The sequence below is a fragment of the Conger conger genome, chromosome 9 (assembly GCF_963514075.1).
Source record: "Conger conger chromosome 9, fConCon1.1, whole genome shotgun sequence".
NCBI lineage: Eukaryota > Metazoa > Chordata > Actinopteri > Anguilliformes > Congridae > Conger > Conger conger.
In genome coordinates, this window is record NC_083768.1 from 1,839,699 (window position 1) to 1,857,345 (window position 17,647).

The 17,647-nt window shown below is 46.2% G+C and overlaps 4 protein-coding genes across 6 annotated transcripts in view; 3 read left to right on the forward strand and 1 right to left on the reverse strand.

The window, feature by feature from the left end:
* ap1g2 (adaptor related protein complex 1 subunit gamma 2) overlaps nucleotides 1-1,130 on the forward strand; it is a 22,002-nt gene extending 20,872 nt beyond the window's left edge. The window contains 1 exon segment of the mRNA XM_061253775.1: nucleotides 1-1,130. This exon segment is cut by the window's left edge and continues 457 nt beyond it. The gene's annotated coding sequence lies outside the window, so the exon portion shown is untranslated.
* A 354-nt stretch (nucleotides 1,131-1,484) lies between these two features.
* Nucleotides 1,485-3,615, reverse strand: nedd8l (NEDD8 ubiquitin like modifier, like). The gene is made up of 4 exons (XM_061253835.1): nucleotides 3,169-3,615; nucleotides 2,584-2,631; nucleotides 2,305-2,387; nucleotides 1,485-1,870 (listed from the first exon to the last, which is right to left on the reverse strand). Exons 1-4 carry the CDS (start codon nucleotides 3,184-3,186, stop codon nucleotides 1,786-1,788), a joined length of 234 nt encoding a protein of 77 aa, XP_061109819.1. The 5' UTR covers nucleotides 3,187-3,615; the 3' UTR covers nucleotides 1,485-1,785.
* Nucleotides 3,616-3,687: 72 nt separating this feature from the next.
* Nucleotides 3,688-10,832, forward strand: LOC133136357 (zona pellucida sperm-binding protein 3-like). Of its 3 annotated transcripts, none has more exons than XM_061253804.1 (10): nucleotides 3,688-3,858; nucleotides 4,105-4,289; nucleotides 4,381-4,484; nucleotides 4,644-4,735; nucleotides 5,491-5,671; nucleotides 6,622-6,727; nucleotides 7,562-7,650; nucleotides 8,785-8,876; nucleotides 9,569-9,664; nucleotides 10,620-10,832. In XM_061253804.1, exons 1-10 carry the CDS (start codon nucleotides 3,786-3,788, stop codon nucleotides 10,760-10,762), a joined length of 1,161 nt encoding a protein of 386 aa, XP_061109788.1. In that variant the 5' UTR covers nucleotides 3,688-3,785; the 3' UTR covers nucleotides 10,763-10,832. The 3 variants fall into 3 exon arrangements, with proteins under 3 accessions (XP_061109788.1, XP_061109790.1, XP_061109789.1); XM_061253806.1 differs by having other exon boundaries at nucleotides 3,690-3,858; nucleotides 9,569-9,701; XM_061253805.1 differs by having other exon boundaries at nucleotides 3,690-3,858; nucleotides 9,569-9,701; nucleotides 10,658-10,832.
* A 3,329-nt stretch (nucleotides 10,833-14,161) lies between these two features.
* Nucleotides 14,162-17,647, forward strand: LOC133136361 (zona pellucida sperm-binding protein 3-like). Its single transcript, XM_061253810.1, has 9 exons — nucleotides 14,162-14,496; nucleotides 14,593-14,780; nucleotides 15,078-15,190; nucleotides 15,732-15,820; nucleotides 16,159-16,339; nucleotides 16,632-16,737; nucleotides 16,828-16,916; nucleotides 17,356-17,447; nucleotides 17,522-17,647. The coding sequence occupies exons 1-9, from the start codon at nucleotides 14,433-14,435 to the stop codon at nucleotides 17,599-17,601; spliced, it is 1,002 nt and encodes a 333-aa protein (XP_061109794.1). The 5' UTR covers nucleotides 14,162-14,432; the 3' UTR covers nucleotides 17,602-17,647.

Here is a 17,647-nt window from a genome sequence, read left to right on the forward strand (position 1 = left end):
GCCAATCGGGACAGAGTGGTTTTGTAAGGACTCCTGAGGAGGAAGAGCGGGTGTGTCTGGAAACGAGCATCTCCATGTGACACGAGAGCTGGGTCCCCATTGGTCACTGAGCCACGGGACGCTCAATCTCTCCTCTCCTCCCAAACAGCAGTGTTTTTTTCTTCCCTTTCTCTCTCTTTCCCCATCGCACTACGGAGCACTATCTGTCCCTCTCACTGGAGGCTGTAGAGCGGTTCAGGGGCAACTGTATGGGTTCTGACAGAGGATGATGTAATGCGTAGTGTTAGCACAAAGCTAATGGCTAACAGCTCACTCTGTGCCAGCTTGGCGTTGGCTTGTGACCTCACTGCTAAGGCCAAAGCCGTGTCTGCGTCAGCCGACTGGCTTCCAAAAGCTCACTTAAACTGAGCACACCGGATGAGAAAGTTGTTAAGTAGGTGAAAAGTTTCTCTAAATGTTGTTTTGAATATGTACGTATTTCTAGGGTTTCCCTGAGTGTGGATATCCCCGACACAACCGTGTCCTCAAAATACGTAGTCTCTATTACCAAACATCCTGCTGATCGCTCACTTACTGAACATTCTCCTCCAGTGTCCTTGGTCTGCATTCGGGAACACATCGTGTACGAAGATATGCAAGCAGTACGTTTAGTACAGTACAGATTTTGAGGACACAGTAGTTGGGAAGCTGTTTCAGACATGGCCGTTCCTCTCTAGATAATGTTTTTAAATTAGGACCGACCCTTCAGCTTGAAGTCAAGTTCATTTTGGAGAGACACTAATGCATCCCGTATTAGTGGATGTGCGCCTAAATAATTTTCCCAGTTACGACACATCAGTTTTCAGGAGAGAGTCCCTCTGCTGCTCAGGTTTCTGTGCAGAAACACCCTCCAGGACTGCAGTGTTTTCTACAGCTCTGTGTACACTCCTCATACACTACATGCACAACTGAAACTGAGGAGTGTGTGGAGAGCGCTCACTCCTCGTACTGTGTGGGGAAACGCACGACTTAACTGTGGCACAAAGTGTTTGGGGGAGGCAATATGTTGTGTTGAGAATTAATCCCTGCTGTGGTTGATTTGTTTTGGTTTGGGTTGTTTTATTTTTTTAAATAAAAGTCGATTGAAAAGAGCTGAAGACTCATGACCACTAACATGATGTCAGCTAAATGAACACAGTACCTGACATTTAAGAGTCATCAGTAATGAGCAAACTTATTGCGCTGAATGGAAGATGTGTGTGTCTGTGTGCAAATTTGTGTGTACTTTAGTAACGCAAGCTCCATAGACATGCTGCACCTGGACACACACTCATACTCACACACACATACTCTCACACACACACACTCACTCATACACACACACACACACACTCACACACACACACTCATATTCTCTCTCTCACACACACACACACACACTCATAGACACACACACTCACTCACACACACAGTGACTCCCACTGAAAACAGACACAGAGCAACAGTCGACTTCACATTTTATTCATGAAGCAATCGATCAAACAGCCTCAAAATGGCGGTGCATTCAGGGGCGCTCAGGAAAGTGCGACAGATGCCCGCTTCCCCGGATCTCTCTAGCACGCGCACAGGGGTGCGCTCTCCTAGTCTGTCCCAGGAACATAACCATCTGTGGAATGCAGCAAATATTTTTTTCAAAAGTACAAAAAAAATTTTTTCTACACACGTCTCTACATGGGTGAACTTGACCGTCAGAAACCTGGGGCACCAGAGACGGACACCAGGGCTCAGAGTTGGTTGCTCTGACCGTCAGGCCCCGCCTCTCAGTGCCAGAACCAAGTGCAGCACAGAGCCCCCCTGAATCTTGTAGTCTGCGGCTGTCTTCTCATCGTTCCTGACAGGGAGGGGGGAGAGAAAAAGAGAGTTTTAAGTAACCGTTACAATACATACAGGCATTTTTCAGCAACAAAGAAAACCAAACCAAAATGAGCAAGCGGACTGCATGTACACGCAGAAACACCCCAGCCACACAAACACACCCAGCCACACAAACACACCCCAGCCACACAAACACACCCAGCCACACAAACACACCCAGCCACACAAACACACCCAGCCACACAAACACCCAGCCACACAAACACACCCAGCCACACAAACACCCCCAGCCACACAAACACCCCCAGCCACACAAACACCCAGGGTCCCTTTTTCAGGGATGTCAGAGCTTGTAAGTACTCTGTCAACAAGCGCGTACACACACACACACACACACAAACACACACACACGCACACACGCACACGCACGTATACAGAATGGAACCTTACATTTGTTTCCCACTGTAGATAAGTCTCTGTTGCTGAGGTGGAATTCCTTCTTTTTCCTCAACTCTTTCTTTAATCCTTTCCACCTGAAAGTGACGTTGACACCCACTGAGAAAGTTACTACTGTATATACACAATGACAATAGTAGTGACTACAATGAGTGAGAGCAGTTCATATACACACCCTGCCTGCTTTGGTACTACAGGACATTAATAGGCTACTACACTACATGCAAGTTTAATGCACTGTAAAGATTCATCCACACAAACGCTTATTCATACCTTGTCTGTGGGCTCGATATCAATCTCGATTTCTTTACCCGTGAGTGTCTGAGAGGAAGAACAGAAACACAAGTAAAGCAAACAAACAAAACAAAAAAAAGAGTAGGGATACTGGATGTTTTCGGTTTTATTTCACAAATGAGGACACAAACGTCGGTTTGGGGCAAATATACATCCCGCTGCTTTCATTCGCCGTGTCTTCGGTTTCAATGCTTACTTGCTTGCACGATAGTTTACCTGAAGCTAATTGAAAACGGTTTGGTTCGGTGGACCCCCGACGCTCCTCCTTATCGGTATACCTCCGGAACTTACCACGCGTCCCATTGGACCGACCAACGTGGCTAACGTAGTCTAGATCATTCCTTGATTTCATACAATCAGTAATTATTTCAGCACGTCAAAGTATTTAATATTTCTCATTCCTGTGTATGAAGCAGGCTAACTAGCACTACTTAACCGAGTAATCCGCATGCGATGTCACACAGCTATATATAATCATGCATGTATACGCTACCTCTTAACTTGCGTTACATTGACATTAGCTAGCCGGCTTGCAAATACTTCTTTGACTGAGACTTAACTTACCTTAACTTTAATCAACATTTTCACCGTCTGTCCAAATATATGATTTTATTAATATTACTTAAAAGGTTTGCTTTTAAAAAAAAAAAAATCTGTTCTTATTTGCCTCCTACTAAAACAAATCGTGTGCTTTTATTTATTCTGGTTTATTGATAAAATGAAGGGGGACAACATTTATACTTCACTTCCTGTGTAACGTGCAAAAAAATCCCAACGTTCTCAATGTGTGAGATCTATGGTTCCGGAATAAAAAGGCGTCCATTCGTACAGTGTTGCCTTCGATCACACAGTAACTTAATTTTTTCCCCCTTTTTTCCAGAAGATATAATAAATACGTGTAATTGGGAAAGCACTGCGTTCCACTGGCCCCTCTACCTTGCTTGAAAAGCATCGATTAAATGTTATTTTCATGGGACTTTTTCGAAAGTGTCAGTGAAATTCCTGAAACGTCCTCTGGCGGCGTGTATAACGTTTGAAGAAAGTCGCGGGATTGTTCAAAGCATGTACAGGTGTGTGGACATCACAGTGCAACAGGTGGAATTTTTCCGTTAATTATCTGTGATTAGTTGTCGCGTACGTCTAAAGGGCTGTAGGCTACAGGGTAGTCTCACTTAGTGTAAATGAATCATTTTTGGCTAGGTGTTTTGGTCTTGAATGTTGTGGTCACAGTCGTCGTTAAGGCTGATGATGGCGGTATAAATCATTTAATATTTCAGTGTTTGCATGGCTTTGATGATACAAAATGACTTTTGTTGACTGTATCCTGTTTTCATCTAAGGAACCAGCAAGCGAACCGGCATTTTGCCTCTTTGCTCGTCATGCTCTGAGCTTTAAATTACACGGATGTCTCGATAATCTTTTTTTTTATTTTTATACATAGGATTTAACAGGTGTGCTTTGGTTTGAATCTCGGCGGATTCTGTATTTTCTTCCCGACAGACGTCCACATCGAGTGTGGGAACGGCACCATCAGAGTGACATGGAGGACGGCCCAGGATGTGGAATTCAACCGCGTCTTCCTCGGTAGCTGCTTTGCCTTTCCATACGACGTCACCGACCTGCCGGACGGACGCATGGAGATCGCGTTCCGAGTCCATTTCCACCAATGTCGTATAAAGCGCCAGGTATACGCTTCCTTTAATCTAGTAGAGCGGTTGAGCAGGGCTGGCAGATGTGCAATGTAGCCTGAACTCGACGTATTTTCTCTCCTTCAAGATAATGGGGAAGTGGGTCACTTTCAGTACCAAGCTGACCTACAGGCCGTTACCCAAGGGACAACCACCCGTATTCACTTACCCTGTGGAGTGCATGTACAGAAGGTAAGGGCAAGAGTGGCGGTTCATTATTCATACTCAATGTAGAAGCTATCGCTCAGTGGTCAGCTACCCCGCCGCGACGTTTAAACTGTGAAGCGCTTTTCTCATGTCCTCATCCTCATATCCTAGCTCCATTAAATAGCGTATCCTTGCCACACGCAGGCCCAAGGACTGGTTCAAAGGATTCCCGGGCGCAGGCTTTGGGACTGCGATTGGGCGCGGGAGTCTGCTCTTCTACATGGGGATTGCTAACGGTGAGCAGTGCGACGCTGAAAAACTGTCAAACTGAGGGACCTGTCTTGTGTGAAGCAGTTGGCCAGGAACCATAGCACCATGCACTCTTCTATGGCAGGGATGCTCAATCTTACCCAGAAAGGGCTGGTGTTGGTGCAAGCCTTTGTTCTTATCAAGTACTTGATTGACCTGATTCTACTAATCAAGTATTTGCTAATGATTATTCGAATCGGGTGTGTAGCTGCTTGGTTGGAAGAAAAACCTGCACCCCCACCGGCCCTTTCTCGGTAAGCTTGAGTGTCATTGTCTTACTGAATGGCTGAAGCTAAGCAGGTGTGGGCTTGTTTAGTACTTGGATGGGAGACCTCCTGGGAAAACTGAGTTCCTGCTGGAAGTGGTGTTGGTGGAAATCTTCCCTCTGATCAAAAGCCCCAAAGCCCCCTTGCAGTGATGGGGACACTGTGCTGTCGGAAGACGTTAAACCGGGGCCCTGCCGTTTTAACATCATTAAAGATCCCATGACACACTTTCAACGAGTAGGGAAGTTCCCCTGGTGTCCTGACTAAACTCCATAGCTGGCTCTCTCGACCTGCCACCTAATCCTCCCCTGGTTACAGCACACCATTTTTATATTGTGAGACTGGTTCTTGTTAATCCCTTGTTAAATGCTCACTAAATGGGAGCAAACTGGTTGTGGTGGTTTGCAGTCTGGCTTGGACATTAATGAAGGATGGTAAAACGGTTGGCGTTTATGCTACACGTGGTCTCCCTGCAGGTGATTTCAGTGGCCCTGCCCAGTCCTCCACCTTCTACCTCGGCTCCCTGATCCCCGTCTGGGCTGCAGTGGACCAGCAGGACCATCTTCCCCTGCTGCTGCTAATGGACGAGTGTGTGGCAACGACCACTCCAGAACCAGACCCCTCTGGGCCGGTCTACCCCATCATCTCCAATGGGGGGTAAGGGGGGGGGGAGGGGGGTAAGGGTCTCTGGGTGTGGGAGGGGAGGTCTGTGCTCACTAAGGCTATTCTGTGGGCAGTGAGGTTTTGCTAAATATCTTACCATCTGGTCCCCTTCTGTCATTTCATTGATCTGAGGTGACTGAATAACCTGGTGGAGGAAGGATGTGGGTGTTTTTTTAATATTTTTTTTATTACATTACATGGCATTTGGCAGATGCTCTCATCCAGAGCGACATACAACGAAGTGCAGATCAAACACAAGTACAAGTGCGAAGAGGACCTGTGAGGACAGTACAAACATCCTAGAGTCCTAGTGTAAACATACAGATAATCAGAACCCTTGAAGAATACATCAACTTCCAAACTAGTATACCACAGTTGGCAGCTAGAATACCCCGAGTACAACAATACAATAGCTAATAGAAAAAAGAACAATATCTATACAGATATTGACACGCACCCTGCTTGTAACACTCAGTCACGCTCAAAGTACTTTCCTTCCCTCAGTGACACCTGGAAGGCAGGAGGTTCAGCTCAGCCAACCACAGATGATGTGTACATAGTTCTTCACAAGCTGTTTTTATCTGATGTATTTTACCAAATTTATCCATTGATGTTACTGAGCTAGCTAGTTAAATCTGTGGTTATCAAGTTTTCTAATTCTACAAGCTGCTGCCTTCCAGGCTTCAGTGAGGGAAGGAAAGTACCCATGGTGCTTTGCATCCATCAATGACTCTGTGTCCTTGTTGAGCCAGTACTCTGACCCTCCAATACTGGAAATATCTACATTACATTACATTATTGGCATTTGGCAGACGCTCTTATCCAGAGCGACGTACAACAAAGTGCATACCCATAACCAGGGATAAGTTCGCTGAAAGACCCTAGAGGGAAGTACAATTTCAACTGTTTCTAATGCTGTTCCACCCACCTTGTCCCTTTTAAAGATGTCTGCTGGACAGCAAGATTGGAAGCTCCAGGTTCCTGCCCAGAAGGCAGAGTTCTGAGCTGAATCTTCTTCTGCAGGCCTTCCAATTTGCCGTGGGACAGGAAGTGAGTGCAACGCAGATGTGACTACTTCCTGTTTGGCTGCTTCCCCTACCCATTACATTACATTACATTATTGGCATTTGGCAGAAGCTCCTATCCAGAGCGACGTACAGTTGATTAGACTAAGCAGGAGACAATCCTCCCCTGGAGCAATGCAGGGTTAAGGGCCTTGCTCAAGGGCCCAACGACTGTGCGGATCTTATTGTGGCTACACCGGGGATCGAACCGCCGACCTTGCGTGTCCCAGTCATTTACCTTCACCACTACGCTACAGGCTGCCCCACCCTTCTTGTGTTGCCAGGAGAAACTCTAGTGCGTTCGCCAATTTTACAAGCAGCCATGTCAGGCCTGGGGCAGTGCCGTTATCCAGCCAACTCTATAGTCCTGGCCCCTGGTTAACCATGTGACGCACTAAAACACTAACCACGCTAACACCAAGAACCAACACGCTAATTCTGAGTACAAGCCCGTTGCGTTCCTAATAGTCCAGAAGAGAAAAATCTAAAAATGTAAGTTTGACACACTGGAACAGAGTATAGGGTTAGGGTAGATTACAATAGGTAGGATTTTTTTGTTAAAACATTGTTACAAGACCAATCCCTTCCTATCATTGAAAAAGGCTTCAGAATATACAGGTGACGGACAGACGCTGTACCAAAACATTGAATAACTGTACAATAATTGGTTTAAAATTGGTTCTAATTGCCACAGCCAACGGCATTTCAACATCAGCGCGTTTACAGAGAAGGGGGAGGGATAAACAGTGTTATGGTTTGAAGGCGTTTGTTACCTTTTTAGATTGAAATATTCACTCACTCTGTGTCCCCAAACCCCTAGGTCTACCTCCACTGTACGGTTGTGGCTTGGGACCCGCTGGCACTGGACAAAAGTCGGAAGGCTTGTCACTATAGCAAAGAGCTGGAAGGGTAACTATGGCAACGTTTGTATTCACGATTTGGCTACTTGCCTCAACAATTTGACCCTGGTCTCTTCACAGATAGTGTGTGAGTGTGTGAGTGTGTGAGTGTGTGAGTGTGTGAGTGTGTGAGTGTGTGAGTGTGTGAGTGTGTGAGTGTGTGAGTGTGTGTGTGTGTGTGTGTGTGTGTAATGTCCGCACTCAATGATTTTAAGCGTCCCTGCGTTTCAAGTGTAGGCATTTTTGGTGAGGAATGTATATGACTGTTCTTATACAACGAGCTAATTCAATAGAACTGCCAGAGCCTCAGAAGGCTGGCTGTTGAGCACTTTACCAATGTATTGGCTATTAATGTTGAATGCAGATCTCAGACTAACTAAGTCAGTACTTTAACCCTTTTGACACTAACAGTACGGCTCCACTGCAGCCGTTGAACGTTAGCCGTCGCCAGCATCAATACATCCGACATCCTACTGTTGTTTTGCTTGCTCACTTTACATTTGATGTCGACAGCTATGATGTTTTCACTCGTTAGATTAAGGAAGATTGGTTCAGTTGTAGCTAGCTAAATTAGACTGACCCCTCGAATTAACTTTAGCGCAAGCGGTCATCAGTCTGTACAAAAAATGCATTTGTACATTTAAAAAAAAAAATGTTTTTCCAGCTTTTGTCCGCGTGATACAATGCTTCGACACGAGAAAGGCGACGTTATACAACATTAACGTTACTAGCTACACAAACTGAAATAGTAGACGACGTGAATAGCCACCCACTTAATTTGTTTGTAAAAAAAATAAAAACCCAAAAAAACCAAGCAGAATAAGTAGGCTACATTTCTCATTAAAATCAATTCGCTGTATGGGAATGAACGTGCGCGTCAACCATCAAGAAATTAACCTCAGCGATTCTCTGAACTTTGACGCTGCCATCCGACGTGACGTGATGGCTACAGTGGAGCCGCGGTCATGAATTACAATGGATTCGTTCCCTCAGCGTCCGATGGCGATGGCTGACGCTGATGGCTGCAGTGGAGCCCTTCCATACTGTGTGATTGTAGGTTTTAACGAGTTAATTTCTCTGTGTACATGGGATCAAGTGCTTGGGGCCAGTTGGACATGGTTGAAGTGATGTCATCTTTTCAAAGGTGGGAGCTCCTGGATGATCCTTCCGACAATTCCCTGTGTTCCTGCTGTGATTCCCGCTGCAAGTACAGGGACAGGCGGAGCCTGGACTTAGGTATTTCCTGGTGCTGCTGCACCTTGCACACCTGTGTGCCGATGTTCTCCTCGGTGGCCAAGAGAGCACCTGTGAGAAATTGCGTCATCTGAATCGGAGGTTCTTACTCAGTCCTGGGAGGGCCTCCCTTGTGATCTCCAAGGGCAGTGGGCTCCAAACCTCTGGTCCTGTTGAGCTACTGGGTCTGCTGGTCGTTGTTTCTCTGCACTTAAGCAATTGGAGCAGTTGGTTAGTTAACCCACCTCCCCTCACCTGGTTACCTCGGTCACAACAGGGTGCTGGTTTTAAGGTGAAATTCCACATAGAGGGGGTGTATCCCAATGCTGAAAAATGTATCCTCCTTTCCTCCACTGTTCTCCTATCTGGAAGTATGGGGGGAGGAGATGAGTGGAGGAAGGCAATCCATCCCTTGGATTTGGATGCATCCAAGATTTGTTCTTGGACCTGATGTTAATCGAAGTCAGTGGTACTCAACTCGACGTGTCTGCGGGTGCCTGCGTCAACCCTGTGCAACGCCACCTGATTTCACCAACTGGCTTACTTGAACGAAGTCAAATAAAACCAATTGGTGAAATTCGGCGGTGTAGCGTACGGCAGGAGAAAGGACGTGGAGCTGATCCAGCGCTGATCTCGGCAATTGGTTGTAAAAGGGGCGGTGGGGTTCTTCGTTTTAGTGTCCTTCTCGTTCTCAGGGGTGCAGGGCGTGGGCCACACGGCCACTGTGGGACCCTTCACCATCATCAACGGGTCCCCCTCTGAATCCGGGAAGCGTCCCGTACCAGAACGAGGTTCGCCGACGTGACCTTCACACCAAAACCTTTGCAGGTTTGATCTCGAACCCCTAGCCGGTTCCTGATATTGGCTGGTCTGGTTGCCAGTTCCATCCCACTCTGGGTGTGCCAGTGTCCCTGAGCAAGACGCCTTAACCCCCCAAATTGCTCCTGACGAGCTGGTCGGTGCCTTCCATGGCAGCCAATTGTCATTGGTGTGTGAGTTGTGTGTATGAATGGGCGAATGAGAAGCATCAATTGTACAGCGCTTTGGATAAAGGCGCTATATAAATGCCAGCCATTTACCGACCATTTGATATTTGAGGTGTTCCAACTTAAGCACACCTGATGCAGCTAATCAAACCTTTTAATGGTTAAGTGGAACACCTTGAATACCAGAATCTGGCTGGGAGCATCCAAGAAGAAGTTGAATGAGGATGAATGATCCCTCTATACATGAGAGCTTTGGGAATGACTGATCTAGAGGTTTAAACTCCTAATGCTGGTTGCAGTGGGGCGACATGGCTCAGGCAGTAAGAGCAGTCGTCTGGCAGTCGGAGGGTTGCCGGTTCGATCCCCCGCCCGGGCTGTGTCGAATGTCCCTGAGCAAGACACCTAACCCCCAAATGCTCCTGACGAGCTGGTCGGCACCTTGCATGGTAGCCAATCGCCGTCGGTGTGTGAGTGCGTGTATGAATGGGTGAATGGGCAATTGTACAGTGCTTAAAGGCGCTATATAAATGCCAACCATTTACCAGTAGCCCCTTGAGAATCCATACTGGGCTGACTACACAAACTTCAGAGCACCACAGGTTTATGTAATGACTATGATGGGTTGCATGAGTTTAGCCTCTGCTCTTTTCCTAAACCCTTTTGCACACACTTTGTCACCCTGGCTGTGAACACCTGCTAAATTCCTTAAACCTAATGATGGGACAATGTGGATTTGTTAACCCCCCCCCCCCCCCCCCAGTGTGGCCTGCACCAGTGATCCAGTCCCTCCTGTTCCAGGTGACGTACCTGCTGCAGGTGTCTCCGAGCTGGGCTGGGTGGGGGCAGGTGGCTCTGAGGCTGACTGCGGTGCTCATCCAGCAGAGGGCGCTAAAATTCTCCTGACTTTTTTTCCTTTTGCCCTCCCGTTTTATCCAAATAAACACCAAATGCTTGGCTTTGCCAAACAAATTTGCTCTGTGTCCTTTTCTTATCTTTTTGACTTGACATGAAATTTCACAGTAAGACGGTATTGGCTTGTGCTTGGTGCAGCTAAACAATTTCAGAGCTGATGCATACCATTCAGTACACACATTAAGAGGTTTCAAGAGGTTTATTGTTGCTTCCATGTATAAGTACAAAGGGGAATCTTAAGTTTTGGCTCCACAACGTTGCAATTTGATGAAAGAATAATAGTTTGCAAACCAACTGACTGCTCAATAGCCTCCATTTGCAAACCAACTCTACTCTATAACCTATGTATGGTTCACTCCTGTACTTGACCACAGTAATACATTTAGGATACCCTAGCAATCTGTGACCATAGCTGGTGCTTATACACAAATCTCAGGTCAAGATATGATTGAGTCATAAGGAGCAGGCTCTTGTGTGTAAACCAAAATGATCTCTTCCCCCTCAAACAATCTTGGCACAGCATTCATTTTCTGTTGGTGAAATAAATTGATAATGCGCATGGGGCGATGACCTCATCACAAACGGCAAGTTCTTAAACTGAGATTTAGGTTGAGCAGCTACAAATACGAAGCTACGCGACTGGGAAGGTAAAGAGGATGTCCCGCTGTATTGCATTTCCGGTATACTGATATTCTATGCTAGCGCTTTTCATCAGCGATGTGACCAAGTCCCTCTTATCCAAGTCACAAGTAAGTCTCAAGTCATTTGGTCCAAGTCTCAAGCAAGTCCCAAGTATTTTTTTCTTGGGCAAGTCAAGTCAAGTCACAGGTTATGTCAAGTCAAGTCGAGTCCTTGGTTACGGCAAGTCAAGTCCCAAGTCGAGTCACTCCCGCAACGGTGACACAACAATAGCTTTTGCTGGTTTACTTCACGCGTTCATACATGGCAGTTGGTGGCAGTTCGAACTGTCAAAAGTGTGACTGTAGCCAGGTCAATATTTTTGCTGGGTACTCGGTATGTCCAGCCTTATAAGTCCAAAGTCCCTGGTTACTTTTTCATAGTTTCAATGGATTTTGACAATAGACATGTCAGGCTTCAATCATGTTAACGCTCTCGAGCGTGCGTCAAAGTTTAGGTAGCAAATAACAGTGCTGTGTCCTTCTGACGTCATTTACATAGCTACAGAACTGTCCGATCACGCCGAATCACTGATAGAAACAAGATGAATTAATGACGTCGAACTTAATCGAATGCTTTTATTTATATCGTTCGAATGACCAAGTGCCGTTAAAAAGCAAATTGTATGGCTTTGTGCTATTCGCGTATGCTAGCTACATCATGCTAACATCGTACAGGGACCAGTAAAGGCTTAGAACACACTACCACTTAGTTATTGTAACTTTGATCACCTCTACTGTAAAGTAAAAAAGTGGACAAATTACGTTTTCTGTGAGAAATCTATTGGCGAGCTCACGTGCACACACAGCGGTCTACATTCTAAAGCTCCATTTTGCCCTCCCTACTAACTAATATCACCTGCGCCTATTTAGGAATCAGTCTGTTTGTTGTTTGCAACTGAGAGAGGGTGAGTCAGGGTGCCGATATTTCTGTTGACCACTAAACGCTAACACTAACATCTAAGTCCAAATGCAATACCATCTATGCAGAGCAATGTTTTGTCGTAGTATCAATAAACATTCTTTAACTGCAGCGGACTCATGCTCGTTCCTTGGACTCGTGTCGGACAGATCTCCCTGTACTCGCCCTCTCAACGGCTTATAGTTGGTTTTGATAGTCGCATTACAGCCACTAAATTAATCAGCCGTTCCTCCTCCACGACACCGTGTCCTACAGCGCTTTCAAAGCGCGGGGCAGGAGGTAAGTAGAAACGGCTTCTGACAAACGTTTAGTACAAGTTATGTTTATTAAATGTGTTATTTAATGTGCATTTGGTGTCTGTGGTCTGTTTTGGGAGCTGGTAATGGAGAGTATTGGGGGTGCAATTGTGTGGGGGCAGCATCACGGTCGGGTGCTGTGGCGGCAACAGAAGGAAACACGAAGAAGAAGTAATGCTCACTGAGCATACCCACAGTGTTCAGACTAAAATAACTGGTAACTTTTTGAAGCAACAAGGATTCCGATCACAGAGTAGAGTAGCAGTCAATACAAACTAATTTAGCCCAATGTATGAGATGTCCCGGCTAATACGGGATAGTTGGTAACTCTTGGCGGCGTTTCAGGACTTTTTTTTCTCCCCCTGACGCGACGGAACAGCAGCCTCTTTTTGTATCGGGACCTCCTGATTTACAAACTAAGCACTGGTTATTTCATTTTATCTGGCTAACGTTAGCTAACATGAGCCACCCCTCACACTTACCGATCCGAATGAGTCCTCAAATGACGAACAAAGTTTGATGTTGTACTCTGGCTGTCAGAAATCGTTGTTGAGCAGGTCTTGCATTCAGCAGTTCGTTTTTTTCCATCACATTTGACATTTTTAAATCCAAAAGTGATGACTCTTTCCACAGTCGCGGTCGCCATGATCAGATCACATTCACATGACAGGGCAGTCATCCAATCATGACCATGCCATTCCCAGTGTACGCGCTCGCATACCGGTAACCTTGACAACTTGAACATTTGAATAATATTTAAACTGAAAACAAAACGAACACAAACAAGTCATTCGAGTCATCATGTCTCAAGTCACATCAAGTCTCAAGTCATCAACTTCCAAGTCGAGTCTCAAGTAAATTATTTTCTGTCAAGTCAAGTTGCAAGTCGTCAAAAAGGTGACTCGAGTCGACATCTCTGCTTTTCATCATAAACGACAGTAGCAACAACGTCATATAAGTACATGAAACATTCAATGTTCTCCAACAACAAAGGTACAAGGTTCCGTATGATCAGCAAGTGATCGACATGACGTTATCTATTCTGGACTGGCCAGTTCCATGGGACATACCAAAACATTCGCGATAGGCTACTGATTACACGAAAAATGAATACACACACCTTCGGTGACATTAGGCTGGTCCAATTGTGGAAATGTCATCACGATGAAAGGGGAAGTATTATGGCTAAAACTATCTCGGCGATCTGAAAACTATTTTAAAGAGTATATAGCCATGGCATGTATTTAGACCATGAAACACATGGTTTGAACCCAGACCTATATTCAGCACTATTTAATAGGGAGCAGTATACCGGAAGTATCGTTCCCGAAACATCCACTTTACCTCCCTCTTCCTAATTGAACATTTACGGTACGTAGGTACGTGAGCTACGTATTCGTAACGTTTTACAAAGGCTCGTATTTCATTAGCAAGCGTAATGACGACATCCATTACCTGTCTTTGGTACAAGTTGGGACCCACTTTCATGTGGTGGCCGGAACCAATTTCAGGGAGTGGTTTATCGACGCCCAAATGAGTCAAAACGTGTAATTATCACATATGAACACTTCCAAACAGTGTAGCTATCTTTGTGCTGGACTACCGCATTGTATTTAGTTAAAATTAATCAACAAAGCTATTGAATGCAACTAAGATTCGAAACTAGACTAGCTCTTGACCGTATGTGTTACAGCTGAAATCAGTTGCAGTCAATCAGGTCCTGTTAAGAATACAGCCGTTTTTCCAACCAACATCACGCTCTAGAGATGATTCCGGTACAGTTTAGCGTGGTCCTTTTGGTTGTAGTGGGCTATGCTGTAGTCTATGCAGGTAAAGTTTGGAGCAGTTATTGTCCCTCCTGTTTTCATATTCACCCTTCCCTATGTGCCGAGCAAGACTAATGTTTATTTATTTTTTTACTGCTAGAGATTTCGGTGGAATGTGGCTGGAACTACACCGTGAGAGTGAAATGGACGGAGCGCCAGAGGGGGACCGCACCATACCTCCTCCTGGGTCACTGCATAGGCGAAGCCGCGACGCCCTCCGACGGGAAGGGAGGAGCGATGGAGACCGTGTTCAACGTCCAGCTGGAGGACTGCAGTTTCAGGCGAACGGTAGGCTACTCGCCTCGCCATTCGTCATGGCTTTTTAAAACCAACCCAATGCGTACCTGCATGATGGCCAACTACAGCCCTGACCCATTACGTTTCTTTAGTTCGAGTGGTTTGGGATTTATTCATGAATGTTGCAGGATGTATAAATCCTGCTTCACGACCTCTTGCGATAATGAAGTAATCCCGTTTTTGATTACTTGTGTTGGAATGTGATGTCACCCATTTCTTTTTAGTTTAGAGAATGGTGTTTTTTTAAAATGTCAGTTGTTACCAGTACATTGTTTTCATCTCCACCAGGTAACTGGACACCCGAAAACTGGAGGCCAGATAATCTACAGCAATGAGCTGAGCCACTTTGACGGAGCTAAACTCGCACCAACCCTGTATCCGGTTACATGTGTTTTTCCGAGGTGAGCACGAGGGGTTTGCTGTGGTTCGTCTCCCAGCACTCTGATTGGTGTTGTGCTGCACCGTCGCCTTAATGGTGGGTTAAATTGCTTGCGCTTCTACATTTTAACTGTCGGCTGGCCAACCCTGTTCCTGGAGCTGTACTGCCCTATAGGGTTTCACTCAACCCTAATGTGGCAGACCTGATTCTACTAATTGGCCGGTCTCAAGTTCTGTAGCCGTTTCATGGGATGCGCTGATTGGCGTGGACTTGGTTTAACCAAATGATGTAGTTTTGACCTTACCCATGGCTGTCTCATGTTCGACAACCACCCAGACGAGATCAGGGGTGTCAAACTCCAGTCCTGGAGGGCTGCTATGTCCGTTTCAGCACAAGTGAATTTTGGCCATTGGCTACAGAGTCCACACCTTGTTCTCGAGGGCTTGTTTGGCTGCTGAGTGACAAGAAGCCACAAATGCCTGCAATCACTGGCCTTCCCGGACTGGTGTTTATTTTATTTTTTAATTGGCCGTTACATCCTGGGAGTGATGTCTTGTGTGCAGGCCTCAGGATTGGGGTCCTTCCCTGTACCATCCCTCCTGGCAGATCCTGGGAACCGGAACACTGCTCTTCAGCATGGAGCTCATGAATGGTGAGTGCTAAGCTGCACACTTCCCTACTTTCGAGTATACGAGCTGTACATGACTTGTGTACTTGATGGTAGGCAAGTGTTCTGGCTCAGAACCATGTCCATGGGGGTGAGGCAGGCCAGGCCTTGCTAACCCATGGCTTCTAAATCTGCGCTTACGAGGGGGGAGGGGGTGCTGGTGTAAAGGATGTATCCCATTCTAAAGTATGTGAATATTGAATTGTTTTTGGTGGTACACAATCCCTATACCTGCCGCCCAGTACTTGGTTCAGTGGCCATTTTGTTTTAAAGCCTTCATGTTGAGTGTTGGCATCTTCATTGTGTACCTGGTCACCCTGCAGGTGATTTCAGTGGCCCTGCCCAGTCCTCCACCTTCTACCTGGGCTCCCTGATCCCCATCTGGGCTGCAGTGGACCAGCAGGACCATCTTCCCCTGCTGCTGCTAATGGACGAGTGTGTGGCAACGACCACTCCAGAACCAGACCCCTCTGGGCCGGTCTACCCCATCATCTCCAATGGGGGGTAAGGAGGGAGGATGCTTGGATGAGCGAGTTGGTGTCATCCTTAAATTTTAAAGTTAAATGCCGCAGGTTTGTCTTGTGGTTTTTGTGCAGTGAAATTGTACTTCTACTTTTGGCCCTGGATCCAGGACTAACTTAAACGGTTGCTTGAGTAAAATTGGAAGTCATGGTTAAAGTGTGTGTGTGTTCCCATCCCCATCCCCTCCTCCCCAGTATAATTCCTTTCTACGGGAACTTGCTGTATTGTGCATTAATACGGAGCTGTTCTAAACTTATCGATCTTTCTTTCCTAGCTGTTTAATGGACAGTAAGTTCAGCTCATCCAGGTTTCATCCTAGAGCAAAAAGCAGTGCGCTTGACCTTCAGTTGCAGGCTTTCAAGTTTGCCCTGGGGGCTAATGTGAGTATGGTGGGAGGTGTGGGAATTTTGGGGAATTTGACTGCCCAACATCTCCTGTTTCTCCCCCCCCTCCCCCCCCCCCCCGACTAGATCTATATCCACTGCAAACTGTCCATTTGGGACCCTCAAAGCCTCAATGAAGGCAAGAAGGCTTGTGACTACAACCAGGAACAAGGACGGTAGGATGCACTTGGTTATCAATATTTTGGGTGCAAGTGCTATACTCTGAATTTTACAGGAGGGCCAAAAGTGTTTGAATGAACCAAGGTTTTTGGGATGTGTCTTTGGGCCTTTATTAGCCTTTATTTCAATGTTGTTAAAGATGGCACCTCCCATCTTGTTACTAGATCAATAGCTTTCTTTTGATCTAGTGGCATTTTTGATTTGGCCCCAAAATGTCTCTTGTAAGTGCAAATTGAGGGTTTGGTACACGTTTCCCCATCTGCATCCATTTGGGTGTATCCAGAGTGACTGGGAACAGCCCCTTGGCATTGTTGGTGCCAGAATAAAGATCTAGCTGCTAGTATCTATGCTGTTCTAGGTCATGTTAACTGGTGAGCAGCTACTAGTGACCGGAGTTGGTGCTTGCCAAGCGGATGATTGTGTCTTGTTGCACAGGTGGGAGCTCCTGGATGATCCTTCCCAGAGTTCTCTCTGTTCCTGCTGCAGTTCCCGCTGTGCGAACAGGAAGAGGCGAGGCGTGCGCTCAGGTGTGTTGGCTGGGTAACGTTGGCTGTGGGTGACGCCTCCAGTCATAACTCCCCTAACATACTGTGCATTTCAGGTCTCCATGGGCTGACCCATAGTGCTGTTCTCGGCCCGCTGGTCATCCAGGACTTGCAAGAAGCAACAAGCAAAGTTTAGGTGAAGTCTCTGAGGACTGCTTTGTATTTTTAGTTTTTTTTTTTTT

Excerpts from the sequence above, each read along its gene's own strand:
- nedd8l (XM_061253835.1), bottom strand. Across the intron at positions 2,388-2,583 it reads ATATCGAGCCCACAGACAAG|GTGGAAAGGATTAAAGAAAG; the intron begins GTATGAATAAGC and ends CGTCACTTTCAG. Across the intron at positions 1,871-2,304 it reads ATCTACAGTGGGAAACAAAT|GAACGATGAGAAGACAGCCG; the intron begins GTAAGGTTCCAT and ends CCTCCCTGTCAG.
- LOC133136357 (XM_061253804.1), top strand. The coding sequence starts at position 3,786 with ATGAATCATTTTTGGCTAGGTGTTTTGGTCTTGAATGTTGTGGTCACA. Across the intron at positions 4,736-5,490 it reads CTACATGGGGATTGCTAACG|GTGATTTCAGTGGCCCTGCC; the intron begins GTGAGCAGTGCG and ends GTCTCCCTGCAG. Across the intron at positions 7,651-8,784 it reads TATAGCAAAGAGCTGGAAGG|GTGGGAGCTCCTGGATGATC; the intron begins GTAACTATGGCA and ends ATCTTTTCAAAG.
- LOC133136361 (XM_061253810.1), top strand. The coding sequence starts at position 14,433 with ATGATTCCGGTACAGTTTAGCGTGGTCCTTTTGGTTGTAGTGGGCTAT. Across the intron at positions 14,781-15,077 it reads ACTGCAGTTTCAGGCGAACG|GTAACTGGACACCCGAAAAC; the intron begins GTAGGCTACTCG and ends CATCTCCACCAG. Across the intron at positions 15,821-16,158 it reads CAGCATGGAGCTCATGAATG|GTGATTTCAGTGGCCCTGCC; the intron begins GTGAGTGCTAAG and ends GTCACCCTGCAG.